At 39.2% G+C, this 26,189-nt stretch overlaps 1 protein-coding gene across 1 annotated transcript in view; it reads right to left on the bottom strand.

The window, feature by feature from the left end:
- The window catches only part of CCDC6 (coiled-coil domain containing 6), a 49,575-nt gene that overhangs the window by 20,712 nt on the left and 2,674 nt on the right, over positions 1 to 26,189 (bottom strand). The window contains exons 2-3 of the mRNA XM_038140534.1: positions 9,106 to 9,255; positions 1,594 to 1,722 (exon numbers count right to left, since the gene is read on the bottom strand). Coding sequence (XP_037996462.1) covers positions 1,594 to 1,722; positions 9,106 to 9,255 — 279 coding nt within the window. The remainder of the gene's footprint in view (positions 1 to 1,593; positions 1,723 to 9,105; positions 9,256 to 26,189) is intronic.

Raw genomic sequence — 26,189 nt, 5'->3', positions numbered from 1 at the left:
CTGTGTGCAATAAAGGCAACGTGACTCTCCTCACAATTTTGGGTTGCTTCTTGCTAGGTACAGCAAGTGCCCCAAGGCTGCTGCTTCAGCTGGTTAAGTAGTACAATCAGCACTTTTAATTTGTGTGAGGAAAGTGTGCTGAAGCCCTAAGTAACCTGACATTTACTCTACCTTACTGAGAGAGAAAACAAAGGCATACGGTGAATTACACTAAATTCACATGGAATTTCTAAGCAAGATTGACAGTCAAATTTTAACACCTTCACAAACAAAGTTTTAAAAGCCAGATACCAAAGACCTTAGTGCATCTATGCTTTTTGAACAATGTATCACTGACATTTAAATGCAGCAGCAAGTTTCAAATTTTATGATTTCACAAGTCAGTCTGTCTGTCCAGAACAACGAGACAAAAATAATACCATGAAGATTTCAGCCATGGCTCATGCTAACATTTCAAAGACAGCAACACCTTAGTATGTTAAGCTTATCCTGCATTTTGATTAAGTGGCAGCCACCACCACCTTGTGGCTAAGAGAGTTATTTCAACCTCCTAAGAGAGTTATTTCAACCTCATGCTAATTTCCATGCTGGATCAGCATTTGTTGGCAACTACGTATTCCTACCTTTTAATTTTTCAGTTTGTTCCACAGGTCTCTCCATATAAATGTTACCATGAGAATCAAGTGAACTCACTTGATCATTTAAATAGCCATTAACTAATTTATCCATGTCAACAGAAAAAGGAGACTCATACAAAACTGTTAACAATTCAGATTACCAGCAACAAAAAAGTTCCACAGCAGAAGAAATCACAGAGAACACACACTGTATTTACATCACCTGAATTATTGGACCTGCACATACCAGAAAATCTGGGTCCTTTAATGAGCCTAAAGGTTTCACCAGTTTGCCATTTAAGTCAAAAGGTCTCCTACTGAGACCACTGAGATGCTCTGATGCAGATGCCTAAAATCAGACATGAGCACTCCCAGTGTCTAAACATCCTGTGGAAACACAGCCAAACGAGTGGTATTTTATCTCTGCAATCTTCATGACTGTCTAGGGAGAAAGGGAGCTGGATGTAGTCAAACTTCAAGGCTTCTGAAGGATACACACAGCTGACAACTCACAGTTCCAGGGCTGTGCTCTCCAAGATGCCACCAAAGGGTGACCTAGAGCACAACCACAGCACAAACAGATCATTTACTACTGTGCTTAACACCATCAGAAGGGACAGTCTTTTCTCACCAGCAGCACCAGTGGAAGCTGATGAACAGCAACAAGCAGCTTTATTTACAAAAAAGTTGCATTTGCAAAAGTCACTGCTGTCCAGCAGACATGAAGGCCCACACAAAGACTACTATAACAGATATAATACTATAGATACTAATAGATATAATGGCCATGAAAAAAACTAATCCAAGTTTCTCATAATAAATTCTGTTACTTTTCTATTGCTTTGAAAGTTGAACTGACTTTTCTATATTCTCGATACTGCCCAGTATCTTACATGCTTAAAACATTAAGTGAAATCTAAGACAAAAGAAGGACTTGGTTTTTTTCTGCCATATAATGGTGCAATGAAAGAGTTACCTGCTCCAGGGTGAGCTGCTTCGAAATTGTATCATTTTCCAGTTTTTTAATCTTCTTCATCAGTTTGTTCACTTGAAATTCCTGTTCCTGTTCTAAATGCTGCTCCAGTTCAGCTTTCTCATGTTGCAGCTAAAAATTTAGGAGACATGTAAATATTTTAAACAAATAAAAGCACGAATTTATGCACCTTTTATATATTTATTCACACATTTATTCCTACTGCATGTTAAATTCTCCACTGATGCTTCTCAAAAAATCCAAAATGCACAACCCGCCCAACAGCCCTTCAAAAAAGAGCATTTTAAACGGTGCAGCATACTTACAATGCAGAGAAAAGTAATTTCCAACTATTGAATTCAGTCAAATTAAAATAGGTTATTTTATACACTATATATAATGTATTATAGACATTTCCAAAGTAAAAATCTATCATAATGTTCACAAAAGCATTAATTTCAATCTAAATGCATCACCTCAAGAACTCCCAAAGCACAAAATGCAGGTCTTGGCACTGCCTTCTCTGGGCAGCTGATAACAGAAAATCATGACTGAAGTCATACTAAATTGCTGTGCAACTAGTTTACAAACAACAACAAAAATTCTAATTTATATTCCTATGCTATCAAAATCAAACTGTCCTGATGACATAAAAATACTGGTTATTTCAAATCAACGTGACTTATTTTCTTAATACCAAAAGGATTTTTTTTTTTCATTTAATATGTCCAATGGAGAAGAAAATTTTTTTGTTTCCATCAAGCAGATGGAAACAAAAAACTCCCTGATTTTAACATAAAGTATGGCTTGGAGTAGAGTCCCTCTGAGACAGGGATCTAAGTCTTCCTGTGGATAGAAGAGTGTGATTGGCACCATGGTACAAACACATGAACCACGTGAAGCTGACTCAGGAAAAAGCAAATGTCACCAGCAGACAATGGTGTAATTACATTGTGTTCTGACCATCCACTGACAATTGCAAGCACCTTTTTCCACCTGCTTATTTCTTCTATGCCAGTTCTTCTGGCTAGCACATAAGAGTCTGTAAGATCACAGTGTTAAATGTGTGAGGAACACCTGAGGAAATAGAGAGACACCTCGCAGTCATGGACACAAATCAAGGTTGCTGGATAGCCACAGTGAAGGAACAGGCTTTGATTTTGAAACAAGCTAAAATTGCTCATTTGTTATTTCAGTTCCTTCTGCTCCTATTTAGAGACAAAATTCTGTGAAGTGCAGCCTGGCAGAGAGATCACAGAGAAAGAGCACCAGGCAGACAGCAACTACTTGGCAATATACGTATGGGAAAAGTTTGGGGGTTGTGTTTTCAGGGCTTGTCAGTGTTGAGATTTGATTTTTCACAATTTAAAACAAATACCAGAATAGCAAACTCTTAGAATAGAAAATATTGATTTCATTTTACAAAGAGAGAGAAAAATATTACAAACACCCCCAAAATATATGAGTGGTGCCTATCACTCATATAGAGTAAAATAATTTTTGCCTTTTATTTCCTTTGATCACAAAAACAAACCAAAACAATCAAAATCCAGTTATTGATGAAACCTTAATGCTGAAGAATAGAATTGCTACAAGGAGAAAATATCCCCTGGTACAATACAGATGGATAGTGTTTATTTTACTTAGTGAAGTAAAAGAGTTTTTCCCAACTGATTTGAATCATATGCAATTATAGGAACAACGGTCTACAGATACACCTGCCAGCTAAAGAGAAGGAAAAATGTGTTAGAAAGTGCCACCTTGATGCCAATGTCTTACAGACCTTGAATTGCATATGAAAACCGAAGTAGAATTTTCAGCTCTGTAAGGTTACAGATGGGTTTGGTGCAAGAGAGGCAGTGACTAGTGTGAAGTGAGAATGGGGCTATCAAACACAAAGCTTAGCAGCAGGACTGCGTGCCTCAGCTCACTTAAGTCCTAAACAACTACAGCAATACTCTCTCTCTTTAGAAACAAGTGTCCTCATACAATGCAGGACCATGTTTATCTTCCTTACTGTACTGGCTTACTTCTGGGATAGTGGGAAGCAGTTTTATGAAGTAATGGAGCCAGTGGATGAAGTTCCCCTTAGAAAATGAACCCTCGTTTATCCCCCAGACTATGACCTTGTACAGTCTATTTTTAGGTATTCCAGGCCCTCAAAAGCTGTCCACTTCTTCCTTTGCTGCATCCTGAAAGCCCTATTTATTAACAATTTTGTATCAGCAGTTTGCCTCCTCTTTATATCCAGATGTTCATCAAATAATTGATAGATGAGCTGGCTCTGTTTCTTCAGCACAATCCCATTAGCATCCTCGAGCTGATGCATGGTATTTTGAGAGCAGGAAGAGTAATAGCTTATGTTTACAGGCTTACAATTTTTAAAAGAATTGTCAAGAATCAGACTTACATAAGAAACATTTCTGTACAGACATCCAATTACTTATCTCGCCTGACTACACATGCTATTATCTTGGTATGTTGTAACATCTCACTTTCAAGGACAGCTACTAGGACCAATTTGCACTTCCAAAAATATAAGGGTGTTGAAAAAGAAATCTGAATTTGATTTTGAAAAGGACTAGCGCACAATTTAAAGCAACTGACTCTGTAAGATTAAACAATATTAAAAATAAATTCTTCTTTGGAGCAGCCTTGTTTCACAAATGGTAAATTTTCAAGATTTACTACTTTAAGTTTCAAAACAGTAACTCAACACGTCCATGTCCACCACTGGAAGAATAGAGCCTGCATCAAAACACTTCTCATGATATTCTGCAATATACTGCTACCATTCTAGAATGACTAAGGATTGAGGATGCTATTAAAAAATTTCCATACTTTTTAGAGACTTCATCAGGTAAACAGAAATATAATTACATGAAGTACATAGGAAAATATAGTAAATGTGAAGAACTTTTGTAAGTTATATAAAAGAACTTTTTCAGGGATGCATGTGATAAAGGTCTTCAGTTTACTGTAAGATCTCTATTGAGATGCATGTGCTCCTTCATTCCTGCAACACTCAACCTAGAAAATTAATCTAATAAAGCAAAGAAAATTTATCTAATAAAAGTGCACATTCATTCATTTGACTTGAAGAGACAGTAAAAGTTACAGTTGTAAAAAGGTATTATTAAGCAATGGCATGTGGTGGGAATAGAGTATAAGAAATGTGTAAAAAGCAGCTTTACCCCCTAAGAGTTGCAGCCAGGCCAATTATCCAAGATCAGAAACAGGCTTGACTCACAGCTGGAACCAATAAGGAAGAACAGTCCCATAAGACAGGGAGAACTGCACCTAGAGTTAGTTGCTGTCTGGGCTTTGAAGAAGAAGGAGCAGTGTTGAGAAGAACTACCCATGAGAAATGACTGAGACGGTATGGGACTCTTGCAATAAAATAACAACACTTTTACATTGAGAACACAACAATGGCATGGCACCAGAAACACAGTGTTATTCCAGTGGAAACATGTTCTTTTATGTGGTACCACATCTCTTTAGATTCAGCCTCACATTTAGTAAAAGGTTTCAAAATTAATTTCTGATATTGCAAACCTGAAGCCAGCCTGTGTTTTATAGCAGTAATGCACATGGTGCTGGACTAGGGGATTCTTGCTGGCTGTCAGGAGGAGCACTGCAGCTCTGGCAGGCAGCTCCCACATTCAAAATGTTTTAACGTTCTGGGAGCTCATTCCAGAGGCCAGGCTGAATGAGAGGCATAAGCCCCTACAATTGTGACAAACAAAGGTCTGACAGAGCAACAAACACACAGGCACTGTGAAAAAAGTCCCTCTGCTAGGTGCCTTTCAACAGAGCAATATGGCAGTAATTTTGAAACAGGCACAGAGCTGTAAATACTTGAAAAAGAGAATACTCTTAACTTGGGAGAATGCAAATCATATGCGGTTTAGCAAAGTACCTCTCCTCAGTTCCAAAATGCAAAGTTTTAGACAAAACAACAGATTTATATGCAATTTTTTGCCTTACTCATCCCAAAGGCAGGAAGCCATTTGATGTACAATGTCTGACAGCATGAAGGCTGTAAGTCTAGTTCCAGGTCAGACCAACATTGCCTGGCAAACCCAGAGATTAAGAGTTAATCCCAAAGAACAGTGGAGCAACCAACTGGAGACTACTGTATTCCTGGGTAAGTCATTATCCAAAGTCTGCATCTAATTTAGCTAGAATTCCCTGCAGAGCAAAGATGCCAAAAATGAAAGTGGGCATTTATGAGTTCATTATTCTCCTAATAAAGACAGAATTGCTACACTCTAGTGAGTAATGGTAAGTATTGGCACCCACAAATTTCAGGAAATTAAAAAAAAAAGAAAGGGAAATTATAATTATCTTACCTTCCTGGTCTAAAACAACATTAGCCAAGAATGTAGCCCTACATCTCTATAATGGGAAGACTATCCAATTACAGAAAAGATATTGTAATAAACTCTAAACCGACCATGTGATGTGTGTCAATAATGCCCTTTTTTCCAAAAAATGAGTTTGTTTGTAATATCAGGAGTTTTTCTTCTCCAATTTTTAGTCTGTTGCCCTACATGGGTATAATTTCCAGGATTCAACACTGAAGAATCAAAACCTTCAAACAGATAAACTTTCCGAAAACAAACACCATCAAGTATTATTCTCAGTTCTTTGCTGCTTGAAAAGGTTGCCTGCAACTCATCAATATTCTAATGTCAATTTACTAAGTCCATGATCTCTGAAGAGTTGGAAAAATTACTTTCATGGAAACGTATGGTAATATTGAAATGTTCCCTAATTCTACAGGTAAGCTCTTTAGTGGAAGGGACCATTTCTTCTGTATCATTTATAAGCTGCTAACCACATTACTGATGTTTAGGAGAAGAGATTAAAATTCTGGTTTTGTATTTCACAGCAATTTTTTCACATCAAAGACATAATCAAGCCATGAAATGAGATCTGCATTCGGCATACACACAAACAGAAAAACGGTTTAATATTAAAACTTTATTTGCTTTAAAACAAGTGTTCCACTTGTTCTGCAAGTCTTGAGCCAGGTAGGAAAAGGTCATGAAAAGCATCCAGAAGTAGGGAAAACAGAACCTGATGACCAGTGTAAGGGAAGGGTTAATAATACTTGTAGCATATGCCATAAACATAAACACCACTGGTGCCTATGCACAAGCCACAAAAGTTTCAGCTCTGGCCTTGTGGAGGAGCATTGATACAACCCTTATCTCCTCTGTGCACTGATTTTCAGGTGAACCTCTAAGAAATTCCATGCCACTCACCCTTCACAGGCCAGCCACCAACACCACCACCAGGATGCTGACAGCTGCTCTCTTTTTCAAGTTACCTGGGTTATTATTCAGAGAGGACAAACTCACAATTTACTTTCAAAAACTGCTGAGAGAAATCACACAGCTTCAGGACGAACAATTTGGAACACAGCTGCATTTATGAATTGCCTATTTTAAAACCTTCTGGTTGACATAACCACCTTTATCAAAGGCTTGCAGCAAGGCCACATGGAATGAAATCCAAGGCTGCAGGTGGTGGTCAGAATTTTACCTCCATACTCTTGTAGGTATGGCTATACAGCTTTTTCTTTCAGCAGAAGCCTGCAGCTTGCCTGCTAAAGGCTGGGCAGTATCTATGGGATGATGTTGAATCCACAACTGAGGATTTTTTCCAGATGCTGTATGAAAGGTGAGAATAACTCCAGCTTTAAGTCTGCATTCTGTTTCAGGTGCTTCTCTGTATCTTTCTCTCACCCATGAGAATGAAGTTGCACCTGTTAAGGGTTTCCAACAGACAAACAGCACAATGCCCTTGCATTGTTTCATACATAACAACAAGCCAAGCACCCCTTGGCTATTTTGAAAACAGTAGAATGCTTCCTTTTTCTTTAATTTGGGGCAAAAGTCAAAGGATACTTTCTGAATGCCCAAAGCAAAAAAAAAAAAGAAAATTGTGCTTTTAGGTTGACAAGAAGTTTATATTTCTCTTTGCAATGTGTGAACCTATTTTGCATAATTTTAGCAATTTAATAATGCTACTAAAGATAGGGGTTTTTTTTAACTATTAAAACAATCTCATGAATTCTAGGGAAAAGGCTATGTATATTTAAAGCAATTCCTTGATACAACAATTTATTCGCTGCATAACTCTGTGGCACAAATTTGTGTCCAAGGTCATGATATGACTTCAAAACCCTTCAAACAAATCAGGTGTAATCCATGCTTTTACATTTAAAGTAAGTTTTAGTTTCCTCTTTATAATTTATAGTACAGTCCTAAGTAACCTGGTTCTGTAACAGATTTCTACATCTCCCTTTCAATTAAACAACATTGTTCAATGTACCATTTCTCCCTTTACTGCAAGAGACTTCAGTGGAAAGCTTTTTCTATAGTGATATCCACATCTTACTTCAATCAGAAAAGAACAGTTGATACCCCTATTTTACTGCCATCTGGTTCTGTTTTTAATGAAAATGTATGGCTTAGAAACCAAACGTGTCTCTTACTCAGAAACATCCTTGTCACTCCTCAAGAACAGCAAGGGGAAATAGTAATACCAAGTAAGGGATATTTTATCCTGCTACTGAGCTTCCTGTGTAATAACAGGCACCAAAGAGACAAAGTGAGAGAAGGCCCAGTTTTCAGTGACAAAAGCGCCAGATGGGATTAGCTCTGGTGGTGTTTCCAAACACTGCATTTCCTAACTGCAGGGTGAAACATGCCTTCAGTCTCCAGCTGCAGAACACAGCAATGCTTGCAACATACAAATTAGCTTCTTTTGAAGTGCCTCGTTTTTCATGACAAAGCTCAGAACTGATGGCATGAAAAAAGCTCAGGCAGATCACGTTAAACACTCCCCTAACCCAGTACCCTGTCTCCTACAGGAGCCAACAGCAGGTACTTAGGCAAGACTGTGAGAACACAGCAACCATGTAGAACACTTCCAACAAATACTTAACCACTTTCTAAAAATTAGCAACTTGGGTAATGGAAAGAGGTTTCTCTGCCACAAATTGTCCCAGCATCTTCAACTTTTTACTTTTATCATCAAACTGACGTGTTTTAATTCAACAGGAGCAAGGGTTTTGTTACAAGTATGGACAAATTTGCATAAAAAGATTCCTTTGAGCATCACTGCATATTCTTGTATATAAAGTTGAATATTTCAGTGTTAAGTATAAAATACTCTAGAAAAGAAAGTGTGTTTCATTAATATTTTAAATTAATCAGTGACTTTTGTCTGGAAGGCAGCTGACATTTACTGCAAGCTATACCCATTTTTTCATCATTATACAAACTTTCAGGTTCTCAAAGCTGAGTTTGCAGATGCAAACTTCAAAGCAACCTGTTAAAAAGAAAGGTCGCTCACTACACTTCTTGTACTTTGCTTTTATCCAGCGTCAGCTTTCCAACCTGACCACTTCCCTCAGAGTGCAGTCACAAGAACACAGAAGTTCAGTCACTAGTCAGTCCTGAGGCTCCTGGAAGAAACATCAGGAAAGGCACCAATTACCTGCATCAGTTTTCTTGAGAGCTCGTTAGTGAGAAATTCCTCTTCTTTTTCATAGTTTACTGCAAGTGTTTCTTTCTCTTTCTGCAGAGCTTGAATCTTCTTAAATAGAGTATTACTGATGAATTCTTCTTCTTGCTCTGCTCTTGCTTGCTGTGAAATAAAGCACAGTTTTGAGGATAAAGGGAGCAAGTTTCCTTTCAAAACAGCTGCAGTTATTCCATTCCCCTTTAAATGCCTATCATCCTGGAGGCTGGACCCAAGTGCTGTTACCAACCCTTTTATAACGTTATAGCACCTTTGTTTTTTGTTTTCAACCTTTCAACTTGAGAAGCTGCACTGGTGATTTTAAGGGGCCTCCTCTCAACCAAATGCACAAACTCTTCCACCTTACAAACTTTGTAAAAACATTACAGATTCAGACAACTATCTTTACCTACTCTATGCCTGAAAAGGAACTCCTGTCTAAATGCTCTCCTTTACAAGCTGAAGCACAGCTCAGACTGCTGCAAGCGTCACTGTGCCCCCTTTTCATATCCCTTAGACCGAGCTCTGCTTTCCAGGAGTCAAATAATGCTCCTCCTCTTTCACCCCGATATGTGGAGCCACAGGCAGCACAGCTCCTCTCACAGGAATTCCTATCCCATCACCAGGAAAACAGCTATGGTACTCCTCACAACTGCTCCTCCACTACATACAACAGCAACTCACCAAAAAGCCAGGGGCTAGCTTTACCCCAAGCTACTCTGGAAATCTTCTCCATGCAGAATTACTAGAAGTGACAATTTCCATTTCAGCTTACTGCACCCTGCCCTGCTCCACAGAAAGCCAGCCTGGGACACTGCTCTCTAGCATTCCCTACAGTTCAGATGTTCGTATGGTTTTTAAGCACGAAGTTGATAAACAGAACATAAAAGTGATCTTTTGAAAGCCTGCTCTGAAAGACCATGAGGGGTATTTCATATGGGCAAATGAATGATCACAGCTACAAATTGGTAGAGCCAACTCTTAATGCCACAGTTCAAAGCCTAGAACAACTCAATGACAGAAATACTGCATTTAACCAATGAGGCAAGTTTGTGTTAGGAGTGATTTTATTCCCTGCAATAAAACCCATGACTTGAACTGCACATATGTGACTGGCCCTGATTCTAATAAAATTACACCAGCTTCTAGCTTATGCAAACATTCTGCAAGCTTTATTTCAGTAAACTTAGAGAGAGGAAAAGTTAAGAACAGAAAAAGACACATTACTGAAATCTTATCTTCCATAATCTTCTTCGTACCAAAATAACAATCTCTTCATACTTACTGTACACTGGAAAATGCTTGAAAGATTTCATTATGTCAGTGATCTTTTAACTGGAATAATGTATTCCCTAGTGGTCCAAGAGGCAATTACTTAGACACCTCCAACATCTAGGAGAAAAGTTAATTAAAGAATATAACTGTCTTTCAATTTGGTGAAATAGGACAATTACAATTTTTCCTCATGGTATCACCAATATCATAAAATCTAAAGCAGTGGTTTGGAAACTTCTCAGTTGAGTCCTCATTCCATCAAGTCCTTCTCTTCACATCTTTGCCTTCTTGTGTCTTCTCCCATCTCTACTTTCTTTTCATGGCCCTTTCCTACTATTGATCTGCCACAGCTTCCTTCTCCCTGTCACCACCAGAGCTGGTACAAACCCAAACAGAAAAAAAAGAAAAAAAAACAGAAAAAAAAATGCTAGGTCGGGCAGAGTTTGCTCACTTAGCAGCTTAGGTCCTGCACAACAGCTCCTCTCTAATGTATTGCATCTCCACAGCAGAGAACAGCTACCCCAGCATGTTCAGCAGTGGTATTATTACCTGTCACATCAAGAAAATAGAGATTTTTCCAAGAGGTCTGAAGAAATGTTAGATTGTCAGCTCATATCTCAACGGACGAAAACTCCTGGAATCTAACTGATCTGAATAACATCATCTATCAGCTTCTAAATGTGGCTTTACTTAGAGCTACTAGCCATCTTATGTCTTCAGAGACATTCCAGAACAGAGTAAACAAGTCAAATTGCAAGGGCTCATTGTCCTCAAATCATTAAAATTCATGCATACTGTTCCAAAATCAACTCCTCCACTGCCTTCACTACATAGGATTTCTACTTGTGTCTGTTTTTCAATGGCTCAGACAACAGAAGACAGTAACACAGACCAAGCTTACCTAAAATTAAATTAGAAAGCACTTGGTTCTGAAAAACAAAAGAATGAGGATGCTTCTGCTTTGATTTCTATTCTGTGTAACTCGCACAGATTTGTTCTGTTCATGCTCTGCACCAGTCAAAAGCTCTAAAATCACATTATTATAGCACCGAGCATGCACGAGACTCTTTGCCAGATCCTGGTGTCACATTAACGATGGTGCACAGGCCAACAGCAGCGCAGGCTGCCAAGATCCCTGGCCCGGCCAATGCCCCTCCTTTGTGCCCACACAGGAGCCCGGGAGGCCAGGCAGGAGGCCAGCGCAGGCTGAGGAGACACCCAGGAACGAAGCCTTTCCCTTCCTCCTGCCTCCTTTCCTGCATCTGCCTCCCCAGCAGCGTGCTGGCACGCAGGAACAGCGGCGAGCAGCCCCGGGTTGTACCTGCTCAACAGCTGCCCCGCAACAGCCCCCGTGCCCACAGCGGGCAGGAGGCTCTGGGAAAGGGTGGGCAGGACTAAATCTGCCTCCCTTGCACAAAGAACGCGGTTCTCAACTGAACAGCAGCGACCCTACACATCTAAACACCAACCGTGAGCCCCGCATATCCACACAGCACGCTGAATACAATGAATGTCCATTTGATTACCCAAGGGTCAGCACTTTCAACACAAACATTTTAGCTGAAAAACATCAGACAGTTATTTAGACTAGGTACAAAGCATGTACCTAGAAGAAATATTACCATATTTCTTCTAAAATTCATACTGAAACTTGCCCTTTATCTTGTTACTCATTAATTTGTGATAGTTAAATTATCGAGTAATACGAAAATTCATGTTTACCTTAATATTGCCTAAAGTCTTGAAATCTGTTACTCATTTAGCCAATAATCAAACTGAATTTTTTGGATGTGAATACAATGTTTTTCCAAAAGGATAACCTGTCTTTTTATTGAGTATCTGTATTTGAAAAGAGGCCTGATATCATCAGCCAAAAAAAAAAAGAAACAAAATACAGAAATGCTAGATCTTCCACAAGGGTGTAGAATTCTTTGTTTTCCTCTATTATCCATATCACACTAGGCATGCAAAAACTCTAACAGCCATTTACTCTGTTCTGTGTACCATATTACAAAATAAATTGCTAAGGCAGTGAGTGATACAAAATGATAACACCTCATCAGTCAATTTCTGGAAACCTGAAACAAGCAAACTACTTTCACCACAGATTTTCTGCATAATAACAGACATGTCCACCTGTCTCCCATGCCTCAGAACTCCATGCACACTGACTTGGAGCATTCCACGGATGCATCCCCTAAGGAAAATCTCTAATTATTGTGGTCAAGAGTATAAATGCAGGGGCTATCATGTTACTCTGCAGGAAATGAAGAATAAAAAGGGAGATAAAAAGCGCCTCATGGATATAAACCACAAAAATGAAGGAAAATCCTATTATTTTTATTGCAGATGCTTGTGAAATCCTGATCACTAGTAGAGCTGATGCATGAAGTGTCATAAAAATCTGTCTTTGTGAGCTTAAATTTCAAGTAATTTCAAAAGAATTAAAAAACATATTTTCCTAAACTTTACGTAGTAATCAAGTATCATATTAGGAAGTGAGCTGCACTAAAGTTCTTTTTCCACGTGCTGCATATACTACCATAAATGGGAAGGTTTGCCATTAAAATATTTTCCCTCTCTCAGTTCCTCTTGCAAATACACCTTTAGCAGACCAGGTTCACACTCCTGAATTTCCCTCTGCTCTGTTGGTTCTAGCACCAGCAGCAGCTTCTGTTTCTGGTGGGATGCTCTTCTCCTGTATCACTGCCCCATACCCTGACCACACTGCTCTAGTGCCACTGGCATTGTATTATATGAAGCAGCAAAATCCAGTACTTCTGGTGAGACATCAGCTTACACACACTCACATAAAAAAATAAACAAAAAAAACCTTTAAAAAAATCCCTTCCCTCCCCCACCACTAGCTCTTCTAAAAGCCTCACAAGCCTTCCTGATACTGCACAGCAAGCAAGTTCAGCAATGCAATTAATACCTACTCTGTAGTCAGTATCACACATTATCAGTGACCTGACATGAACATGTTCCTGCATTTTAGTGTCAGGTGTCATTTCAGACAATTTCAATAGTAAACGTTTCACAAACTGCTCCAGGCACCTGCACCCAACCACCTGCAAGGCAGATGCCAGGCATGCCCAGCCTGCAGGCTGTCTCCAGCAGCATCCAGGGTGTAAAGGTGACAAAGATTTCAGGGGATCTTGTTGGAAACAGCCTACCAAGCATTGCTTTGATCTAATCCACCCCTGAAGGTCTTTCATCTTCATGTCAAGAGCCACCATGACCTCTTTACCTTTCATCCAGCTTTTCCTGGTGCAGTTGGTAACCCTGTAGATGGAGCTGAAGAGCAGTTTAATCTGACACAAGAAACTCAATCTTTGCTACTGAATATAGACTGAAGGCTTGGGACAGCTTCGGGAAGGGATGATCTCAGTTGCTGCACATGTTACACTGAACTAAAGCTGTCACCAGAAAGCAGCCTTCCCAAAAGTCCTACTCAATAGGATGAGGTAAACAGGGTGAGAGGCGCAGGAAGCTACAATGACATGATTTTTGAATATGCAGTCTTGCATAAAATAAAATCTAAGCTTCCCAAATCTCCTTAAGTACACACTTCTCCTCTCTCAGTACTAACTCAAGTGACTGCTCTGGCCATACTTTCTGGCACCAGGTTAAAATGACACAGAAAACTACTGATCTACAAATACAATAAACATTCCGGTGAGCTGATACTGCTTCCTAACAGGAGAAACTTTTACAGCGCAGCTTTTTTCCTAAAAACCTTCCAGCAGCATCTGAAATGACCACAGTGCATGCACTGTGCCTTACAAACAGTGAGAAACATGAAGCACCACAAGAACAGCAGTCAGCAGCAACTCAGAGAACTCCCACTACTGCCAACTGCAGCGACTGCCCAGCAGCACATTCCTGGCTGGAAGGGCTGAAGGACAAGGAATTCCCACCCAAGCCCCAGTAATGACGTGGGCACAGCTTTCCCCTCACCCAAGGAAAGGTATTTCTTTCAGCTGGGTGGCCTGTCTGAGAGAAAAGAGTGAATGCTCTTGTGGTTGAAGTGGTGAACTGGAATTCAAGTTCTGGGGTCAATTTGTAGTGTGATTTCCTGTCTAACCTGTGACAAAACCCCAGGGTAATTTCCTCTGTTCTGACATAAAAGTACCTTTCTTCTTTTTCTTCTCCCTTCTTTAAGATGAGTTTTCAGGAGTAAGAGAGCAATAGAAAGAACCATGCATTTTTATCTTTGGGCATACAGTATTTCCTAGAAGCCCCAAACAAGCACTAACACCTTTGAATGGTTCCTTCAGGACCCCAAGCGGCAGGGCTGATTTTTTTTTTTTTAAACACAGACCTGGTAGTGCAGGAGGAAAGCATTTTTTTGGTTGGCTGGCTTCTAAAAAAAACTAAACAAATAAACAGACACCACCCTCGCCCAGAAAAATCACAAACTTCCAGGGTTACCAAAAGTTATTTTCCAAATACACTAAGGAAGAAATTCATTATTGAAACTCATCCTGAGAACTTCAACTACTCTAAACATTACCTACTGTGTAACATTAAAGCCACTGAAACAGAATTGCTTCAAAGCACAAGTCCTATTATATTACAGCTATTTAGTAGATGAGTTCTGCTGCAAGAGGAGACAAAAAAATCTCTTTTTAAAATTATAATAATAATACAATTTATTATTGAAATAATAAAGGAATAACTCTTTGATAAGCTACCATTTAAAGTATTAAAATACAGTTCCTTTTAATCTCCATTTATAGCTGGAAATTCTCCGTCCCCTTCATTCCCCACTCCACTCCTTTTTAAAAGGTCAATCAGGTTTTTGGCCAGACATGTCAAAATGCCTCTGTCACAGCTCTCCTGCTGCCAGCTCCAGGCACAGCAAGCTTCTCCCTCGATGCCCACCGAGTGATCCAACACATGGCCACACAAACCCACAACGCACACAGGCCGACTAGAGAATAAGAAATGCATTTTTCTCCCAAGTCAGTTTCAACCACAGTCAAATGTTTTCAGCTCAACATCGCTCGTGCAGCCTGGTGGGATCTCCTCTGAAAAACTCAGGTGCACACAGCTTGTGGTTTGGGAAGAGCACTTGAGAAAAGCCCTCAGAAGTGACCAGCTTCCTAAACACAAAAGTCACTAGTATTCTTTCATGCTGAATAATCTCTTAGCATCAGCAATGAAGTAAATTGTTCGATGGTATGCAATCCCATTGTACACCCTTCCTTCTCTGCATTTTGATGCTGACCTGAAACTCTTGCACAACTGAAACACACAAGTGGTAAAAACGAAATGAGCAAGTTATGAAAACAAGCTCATTTGACAAGCATAAATATTTATAAAATGAATGCATTTGGCTAATTACAAACTAAGTGTAACAAGCTACATGAATTTCATAATTAATACAATCAATTCCTGAATTTACTTACATAATTGAAAAATAATTTAAACAGCTTTCTTCAAAACAAAAAAAAATAGTATACTCCCTTCAAGAGCTTTTATTATATCAAAATACTGGCACATTAAGTAGTTAATAAAAATGTAGCTTGTGAAAAAGCCACATTTTCTGAGATGGACAAAATGTCAAGACAGAGCCTAGAAAAATGAGAGACTGAGCACTTTAACCAAGACCACACATTGCTACGCAATCTTAATGCAACTAAAGGTTATATGGTAATAAAGCACTATAAAGGAAAAAGTATCAGGGTTGTACAGGCACACGCTACACACTTCCTATTCTGAACATGGCAACATTAAGAATCTGACTATTCATTAGACACATGCTTTATAGCTCTTATTTTTCATTCACTTAAACATCATCATGTAGAACAAGCTCCCAGACAGTTATCAGGGCTGGAGTCTCTGCTTCCAGCACACAAGAGCTGTAACCTGAGCCAACAGAAGTCACAGGCCAAGGCAGGAATGACCCAGCAGGAAAATTAAATCTAGCCTGCAGACCTTTCCAAATGGCTCTATTTCATGAGGCCCTTCCTCTGTCCCATGGCTGCACAGGCAGCACACATTTCCTACACTTGCTGCATTTTCAGCAGCACTGATTTCCAGAGCATGTCTAAAGTAAGCATCATGTATATAAGCACAAACAAACCCACTACTCCTAAGTCCTCAAGTTCATTGCATACGAGCAAACATTGCTTCAAAATGCACACGGAATGTTCCTCAGAAGGGCTGTAATGACTGCATGTGCAAACACAGCCAGGAAGGCACCAGGAATGGGACCCTGTGAGACAACTCCATCAGCCCAGCACAGGCAAGGGACCATTCCCAGCATAAAGCTTCAGCAGCACATCTCTTCCAGAAGATGGGCTCTGCCAGGGACTTCCCCATCTTTGCTAGTTTGTACCCAGCTGAAGAGTTACACTGACAAAGACAGACAGTATGGAAAATACAGCCACACTGTCATGTCAAACTCTGAACCAAAGTTTTGAAATACCTCTCTCTATTAATCCTTTACTGATGACTACTAGAAAGAAATTTTTGCTTTACTCTTTGACTTCTAACTGCACTGCTGTTTTACTGCTGGATTTTTTGCACTGGAAAGTTTGCTAGTTAATCAATAGTGTAAAACATGGGAAACAGAAGCACGTGGGACAGGTTTTGCTTTTGCTCAGCCTCAATAAAAAAAAGGTGAAAAACATCACAAAGATGCACATGTACACATAACAAGATTTGTAGTTTTATATTCAGTTTGTCTGAATTTTCAAATGCACAGACTTGTGTGAAAGAGAAAAAAAGATCATATTGCTCATAGCTAATATTGTAGCATACACTGTTTTGTTGGAGGTGGTGTATGTTAATAATTTTCCACTGCTTATGTGATTATTGGAATAACCATACATCTTAAAATGCTGTGGTTTATTTGACCTGCATCTACAATACTCAAATTTAATGAAATCTGGTTGTTATGCTACTTAGAAACTAATAACAACAACTTAAATCTCAGTAACACCACCATTAGTTCTAGGACCTACAAGGAATGTAGCACCTCAGTACAAATTATTCTGATATCAGATGTCTAATGCATAAACACTTCTTAAATTACCATATTTTAAATGGTTTTTAGTTTATTTCCTGACCACTGATAAATCAACATTTATCTTCAATGTAACCACACATTAACTAATTCATTTTGCTGAACTGACCAATTAGGAAACTCAAAATTGCACACTCCCAAAATTTCAGAGCAGGAACAGAGCAGATTTAGCAGAAGAGTAGACTATTAGGTGACTAAATGCCCAGCTTCTGTTCAGAGGTATGTTCAGAGGTATATCCAGCTAACAGGTACCGAGTTATGTTCTAAAATAACAAACTTCTGCTCAAAATGCAACCACAGCAAACTTCTGTTACGAGTAGCTCTGCAGCCACAACTGTTTCTCTACTCAAAGGCTAAAGAGCATAAGTGAAAGCAGTGAACAGAGATTTAACAGTCATCCCCCCACAAATAACCTCCACGAAAATCCTGCTTCACTTCTTGTAGTCCAGCTAAATCACTGCAAGCATGTAAATATGAAAAACATGTTTTTCTTCATTGGAGTACATAATGAGAGTTGAAGTGTAACTCTGTTATAGCTCCATGGCATGTGCCATGGAGTGCCACCTGCATACCACAGGTATCAGCAGTGACTGTCCCTGCTCCCAGGAAGAAGAGTGCACATTTTCTCACTTCAACTGGGTCCTGAGCACCCACTGCCTGCGTATTCATCATCCTTCCCTTCTAGGTAAAAGTGGCTTTCAGCACTTGTAGATCCTTCTTTCAAGTGTGTAAAACCTTTGGTATATCTACATCAATCAACCTGCTCTCCTTTAAGTTTTTTAAAACTAGGGATAAAGACCACTGGATAAAGACCCATTTATGGGGTTTTCAAACTGTAGATGCTCACCAAGTAATTTCTTAATTGTCTTTAAAACTCTTAAACCCTTTTGATTTGTGGTGGAGAGGCAGGAAATGGGACTGTTGTTGGGATTTTGTTTGTTTTATATGACAAATTCAAATACAGCTTAGGTAATCATTAGGGATGGCAATGTTTTTCCCCACAGTGGCAAGGTGTCCTTAGCCAGTCAACACAAACAACCTCTTAAGAGGGTAAAAATCTCCCCCAGTTTCCTCTTACACACACTGACTTTCCAGAGAAACACTTTCACAGCTATTAACGAGAGCTGGAGATGGAACTTGTTATTAATTATAATCATACCTTTTCCTGAACCAAACCAACATATTCACAAAGCAAACACAACACTGTCCAACTCACTGTTAAGGCACATTAGCTCCAGCTCCATTACAGAAAAAGAAATGTTTCTACTTACCTCTCCTAGGAGTCAGTAAGTAGTTTTTTTTGGGTTTTTTTCTATTTTTACAGTTTGGATATCTTACAGTACCTATGACAGTATTCCAAACAGCAAGCAATCTCTTTCCAGGCTTTCAAGGTAAGAAACAACTTTATCAATGTGTAGTGTATGAAAATATGATGAGGAATATGAAAAAACACATCCTTGGCCTTTGTATTATCTGTCTGTGTCCCCAACAAACAGAGATTTGCAGGATGTGGGGGAATGCAATCATCCTTGAATATTCATCCCATACAGAACTGAGGAAGTAGGTCTAACACAGAGAAAGTTTTAGGAAATGACTACCCACCTTTCCACTCACAGAGCAAGGACAATCCAGTTACATATATCAATATTCAGAGAAAAGGGATTTTCTGCATATCTACATTTCAGGTTAAATTTACTCTGTGAAACTGACTTTGGGAGTGTCCCTCTTCTCAACCCAACCAGGATTTCATGGCCTGCGAGGACAGAGGTTTTGCCTAGTTAATAATTCCTGGCAACACTAGCCACGACAAAATGTCTACTGTTCATTTTTAACAGATGTGAAAAACACACCCTTTAAAGCGCTTGCAAAAGTGGTGGTTAAAACTCTAGAGTTTGCAAATTTTGTAATAGTGGCTGTTGCTGTTTATTTGAAAATGAAGCAAAGCAAAGTGGAAATCTCACCACCTGTGAAAGTAGAAATTAAACTGTAAGTCACAGAGAGAAGCACAACTTCATAATGTGGCATGCTAAACATTGCTGGGTTTCATTATGTCTGACTTGTTAAGAAACATTTATACTTTCACTCAGGACCAAAGCATATAATGGTGGGAATTATTTATATATGTGGTAGGAGTTTTAAGTATGATTAGCACCACCACCACCACGGGAACTAAAAAGGCCTTAGCTTTACAGTAATAAGCAGAAACATCACATTTTAGGCAGTTTAAAGAATTAAAGCATTTGAGGAAACTTTCCAGACAGCTGGAACACTGCTAGGCTGTTTCCATCTTCAGTAGGGCTGAACAGGTGCTCATCCAGCTCACTACGCCCTCCTCAAACTAAGATCAGACTGCGTGTAATATTAGAAATTTGAAACTAAGTAAAATTCAGAATTGAGAGAGGAAGAGAAGCCTTAGCTGAAGAGTTTCTCCATCAGTTAGACTATCAGCTGAGCTGAGGAGATACCTACTTTTCCAGGAAAAAAACTGCTGCAAGAGAATGCATGAAGGGATAGAGGACTCTCAGGAGCTGAAAGGATTGTCCCCATAGACACCAATTAGCCTACAATGCCTGTATTTTAACTGAATAATTGAAATAATTACAACTCAAGTGCCAGGATTAGAAACTGCTTCAATATTGCTGTAAAATTTGCTTCAGCTTTTATCAAGCAACCCTTGCACCCCACAGAAAGAGATGTGAAACCCGCACATCAGTAATTCGGAGTTCCCCACTTAAGATAACATTTTTACTGTGGAATACTTCACCTCAGCTGTCTTGCCTGTCATTTTCACTTTGTTCTCCATCCCATACATTGAAATGGGACACTAACAGACTACCTAATTAAAGGTCAAGACACATCTTCAGTCAGACAGAAGGACCTGACTGGAGAACAGGAACTTGAGATGTTCCCTTCTGGCCATCCCCAGGCTGCTGCGTTGGAAGCAAGACATCACAAGAATATTTCCTGTTACACATCCAGGGGAGCTTGCTTTATACTGTATTTTTTGCCTCTCTTCTAGAGCATGTCTTTGTCTCTTTTCCATTCATTCTGTTTGAACCCCAAACCCTGTGCATAATTCAGTTTGTACATTTTGTTCCTATTCTCCTACTTCATTTTATGGGTTTTTTCTTTAAGAGGAAGACAGAAAGGATTTATTCACCTCTTGCTCTCCTGCTAAATTCAGCAACTTCCTCCTACCCCCTGCCCAAAAAAAGAGCAGCAAAGCAACTGTTTCTCTCACTGTTTTTACAAGGCTATGCTGAGATACATCAGATGTCTACTGCTGACAATTTTCATTCCTGTGAAGGACAGCACTGTCTCATTTCTTCATTTCAATCACATTTCAAGGTCTGCTTGTGAGACACTGACATTCCATTGTCCTGCAGCACCCCACAAGCCCAGCTGCCTGATCATCTTGTTTGCAGCTGCCATAGAGGCACCATTTCAATGGCTTCCAATGCTTCCAGTCCCCACCTGGGATCTCACCCAAGCACACTTTGTGAGGTGTAGTGGGAAGAAAACCTTTTGTGAAGTCTCCAGCAGATGCATAAGCTTGCTCACCACAAATCAGTATTATTTGCTCAATTACTACAAGGAGCTTTGGCACTAAGAGTCTATAGCTGAAAATACACCGCATGTATACCAACACTTAAAACCACACCAGCAGCTTCAACATTAAAGTCAGTATCAGCAGCAGGAGGAAACAAGCAATGAGAAGAAGTAAATAGAATTAACAAGTGCAAGAAAACCACAGACAACCATGTACCTACCCTGGAAAAAAAAAAAGAGTTTAATAAAGTGAAATAATTTTCCTTTATCCTTTGAAATCAGTATTAAAATTCAAACTACATTAAAGTCAAAACCACAACTAAAATGAAAGACAGAACTTCCAAGATTTGAAAACTATTCTAAAATCTTGTCTATACTAGCTTTCTAATACTGGGATCAGCAACAGCACTAGAAGCTCTAAAAACCTCAATACTGATTACTAAAACAGCTGATGTGAATAATGCAAAACTCAATAGTCAATTGGGCAGGTGACTAAAAAGAAGGTTAAAAATGTCTGGCAGATATACAGCAGGAGCACATATGACTATTTTTTCTTCAACTGAAAGCAAACCTGTTGTTAGGTGTAAAATGCAGTAAAAACCAAAGCAACCTCTCCTTCAAAATGCTTTTAAGTCACTGGAGATACACCAAGAAAGAACGGGCCTTAGTCTCAGCAAATGTTCAAAGATGACAATAAAGACTGTTCTTAAAATAAAGCTGATTACAAACCAGTTCTAACACAGAATTCATGATACAACCTCAATGAGAAAGTTCATTAAGAAGTAAAATTACTTTCTATGCAGAATAGGAAGCCCACAGAAATACCAAGAACTTTGCCTTATTAAAAATTCCCAAATGTACTCTACAATTTCAGTTCTTATTTCACTTTCATCCCCAAAGTAATTCAGAGCAATACACTAGTATGCATTCTGACTGAAGACATTCCACCATTATTAAATATGGGAATGTCACATAAAGTAACTGATAAAAAAGTATAGTTGTTGTATGACATTTAAAGGCAAGCAAAACTAGGTGGTTATCAGAGTTTGGTATCAACCCAATGGCAACACTGCAAACAAATTAATTTACAGTATAAAGGACAGAAATATTAAACAGGTAATTCAGCATGGTTTTATAGAGAACAAGTTGTGGCAGATAAGCAAATATTCATCTTTCAGCCAAGGACTATTTGCAATAAAGATAACCACAAAGGTGTAGGGTGTGTATAAGACACCCATATGAGTTTTTGATTTAGTAATACATGCCAAACAGTATTTAAAAACGGCTATAAAATGAAGTATACATCAGGATTTCCAAAGTGGCTTGCTGACCTCAAAAATACTCATCAGTGGGAAATTCCATTTTACTAAGCAGGATGTTGTTTAAAATATTCCTGTCACAATTAATTAATTCTCTGCTCTAAATCAAGTGCTACTGAACAACCCAGCAGTACAAATCAGACCTGAACAAGGCACAGGTGTGCAACTCTATTTCTGCCAAAACAGCCAAAGTACACAGCAGCCAGCTCATTAAAGACAACTGACCACACTGGATGAAAAAAAAAAAATAAAATAAATAATGTTCCAAATTAAGCTGTCAGAAACATTTGTGCAAATTTGAAGCAGGAAAGAATGTTTAGACTAGGCCAGTGCATCGTATATAATTCAACACTTTGGATTTCCAGCAGCTCAGAGCCTGAGAGCTTAGTTTAGTTAGTCAATGTAAACTAAAGTTGCCTGTTACAGTCTGTATCTTCATGAGGAGAAAGCAGAGGATTCAGAATACTCATTAACCCAGCCAAAAGGCACAGCAGGAACCAACAGCTCAGCCTTGATGAAATTGATGGGAAGAACAGGAGGCAGGACACCAAAGCCTTTCCAAGCACAGCGATTCTTCATCTTCAAGAGTCTTCGAATTAAAATTGGATACCCTTCCCAAAGACACATTTCAAGGTTAGTTACAAGGTTCAGTGTAAGAACAACTCACAAAACCATGTGACAAAAATTAAAGCAGATGATTAAGTAAACCTCTGAAGCCTTAAACTCCCTTAAAGTACAAGCATTCCTGTTGATTAATATTTGAATTAAGTTCAGAAACATTGACTTTTTCTGTGGTATTTGTCTGCATTTTAAACAGCATTTAGGAAGGCCTACAACACACCCCAGTGACATTCTGTTAATAGCACATGGATGATGTTTTTGTCTGGGAATTGGATATGCCAGTGGCTGTGTGTAACCACCAAAGGGAAGCAGATGCTATTTCACCTCCCTACTACTCACCAGCCATGCAGCAAAAGCAGCAGCGCTCTGACCATGCCACCCTAAGGGCCAAGGCAGATAACACCAAAGGGCATTACTAAACTTCCTTTTTCCTTTACAGACATTTGTAGAAGTTCAACAGAAACTTCTTGAGAATCAGAAGTGAACGTAAAACTGAAATACCAGACAGTCATTTCCTACATGCCTGCTCTTGGAAAAAACATGCCTGAAAAATTTCGGATGGACCTTCACGGTGGGAGGATTTGCTGATCCTAGCCAAAGCAGGTAAGCAAAGCATTTCTAAAATAAGTTATTTTTGAGTTACTTTCAGCTTAGTCCAGCTACAAACTGGAGCGATAAATGACACAGCAGGATACAAAAGCCCCAAGCAGGTTTCTTACACCTACAAAAGACATCAGAGAACTGAGAGTATTTTTCACACAAGCAAGACCTACTTTAAAATCAAGAGTAAATAACAGATTCACAGACACACTTTGTAAAAATATTTTTGCTTTTTACCTCTCTCTGCTACTAATTGATTTCATGCCCTTATCAGCACCTTTTAAAGGTTCCTATTTCAGTTCGGATAGACTATCCTGCCCTTTTTCTTCTACTATTAATAGACACATTCTGTACTGGAACAGGTGTTCTGCCTTGAAATTCTGGTGCAAACTCCAGAAAAGAAAAAAGCATTTTTGCAGGAGATTTCTGACAATGCAGCACACCCATTCACTACCCCAAACTATCTGTCTAGGCTGACATTTTCCATGAAGACCCACAATAGCAGATCTCATGCACAGACACACATCCCTCTGCACACTTCATTGAGAACAAAATGCAAAATTGTAATTATTTCCAGCATCCAAATCTGGTTGTCACTGGGACAATGACACACAGCACACAGAATTTTTCTGATCAGAAAGCCTGTTTGCTTTCAGGAGATGGCTGTTATTGAAAGCAACAACTTTGTTCAGGATTTAAGTAGGGGGTGAGGAAATAGGAGCTGAGTAAGGCTTTTTTTTCTATTGTTCCTCTCAACAGGTGGGAGGCTGTTCACACAGCTCTGCAGAATGGCAGAGGAGGCCAAAGAGCCAGGAAATGCAACTGCCCTCTGCCAGCACTCCAGGAATGAGAAGAGTTAAGCTGGGAGCCAAGATGCAGAGTGCAGGTTTAGCTACAGAAACAAGGGTAGCAGAGGTCTCACAGTAAAACACTGCCACTCACAACCCGCAGCAGTCCCGTGTCCCGGTGTTCCCTGGCAGCAAGAGCTGCAAGCAGGCACTACCAGACAGTGATAACTCATGGCAAGCTCACAAAAGCCAGCATATGCCATCAGCACTTCAGATCAGACTGGCTCATGTGAATTGATGATCCTGTTGGGGATCCACACAGCGCCACAAATTAGGATTTCTAGGATAATTCTCGTCCCTACAAAGCAAAATCGGGGAAAATTAAAGAGAGATGTTATTGTAAAATGTTAGAATGCATTAAAACTGCTACATCAGGCATTCTGCAGCGGGAACATTTTAAAATTAATGCTTCTCAAATACTCTATCGTCACCTCAGTTAAAAAATTAAGTAACAGAATAAGTCTTATTATATTTTAATTTTCTCACTCCATAGAAAATGTCTTACTATAGTAGGTAAATTTACAGGAGATAAATTACCAAATCTAACAAATCTCTTTCCTAGAGAAAGTATGCAGCAGCCAGGGACTAAAACTCTTCTTGTTCTTAGATGCATTCTGTTCATATGAGGCCTTTCAGTTCAAAACAATAAGAAAGAAAACCAAAATGCTTCCAGTATCAGCTAAAGGTTACATGGCTTTCACTGAAATAGGATGGCTTGGTTACATTAAATACTGAAGAGTAGAATAAAAGGAACTAAAAATCCAAATTCTACCAACTTCAAAAGAAACTCCCTGACCAATACATACCTACACCCAACTGAAGTATTTCAGCTTTTGTTACATGCAGCAATTCATTCTTTTGAAAAGCAGTCACCCCACCAGCCAGGTTTGAAGGTACTCTTATTTAACTAGAGAAGCTGTGCTGTCCCAGGCTTAACCCATTAAATATGTCACCTCCTTGGCAGACCTTTTTCATCAAAAAACTAAGGGAATTCACACAGGAAATCCACTTCTGATAGTGCAGCACTATAACCAAAACTCACTGCTTCTCATCCCAAAGACACAGCATCTCAGATCTTCAGGCGCCTGTTTTTTCCCAACCTAGGCACCAGCCGCTCCATTTCCTAAAAAAGACCTTGCAGAAATACACCATGAGATCATACAATTGAGATAGCTAAATACATATAAATGAACCCTCTGCAAATGGCTCGAGTGATCTTAGTCATTTCTTCTTAATATCTGATCTGAAACTGCACCTTCTGATGTAATGCTCTTGCACTGCCAGAGAACACTTGAAATATCCCTAGCTTTCTCCCTGCTTTGCTCCCTCTCTCACCGTTTGTTACCAATAATAGCAGGTGAGATAAAGTTATCACATCTATTTACTTACTTTCACAGTCTTGCACATGAGCAGCAGCATAACTTCATTTGCATTTCAGGCTACTGGAAGCAGTACAGCTCGCACATATTTTTGGGCGTACGCTTAGTCCAAGCTGGCTTCACCAATTTCAGCTTGAAAGCAGCATTTGTTTTCACATGTTTTAGATGAGAGCACATATGAAGTTAGTGAGCATAGAAGCGTGCCAAGCCAACACCTTTCTCAGTCAGTTTTCCAAGAGCAACTATTTAATGCAGGTCTCCTATGCTTAATTAACACTTTATTTTCAACCCTGTGACACAAGGGTGAATTACAAATAGAACTAGTAAGATCCTATGTGGCAAGCAATTTTGGTAATTCCTAAACTGACTATATCCACACTGACACCAACAATACTGCAAGCACAAAGAGATGTCATATAAACACTTACACCAG

Source organism: Motacilla alba, chromosome 6 (assembly GCF_015832195.1).
Source record: "Motacilla alba alba isolate MOTALB_02 chromosome 6, Motacilla_alba_V1.0_pri, whole genome shotgun sequence".
In the NCBI taxonomy this organism is placed as follows: Eukaryota; Metazoa; Chordata; class Aves; order Passeriformes; family Motacillidae; genus Motacilla; species Motacilla alba.
This window is presented reverse-complemented; position numbering and strand designations above follow the sequence as displayed.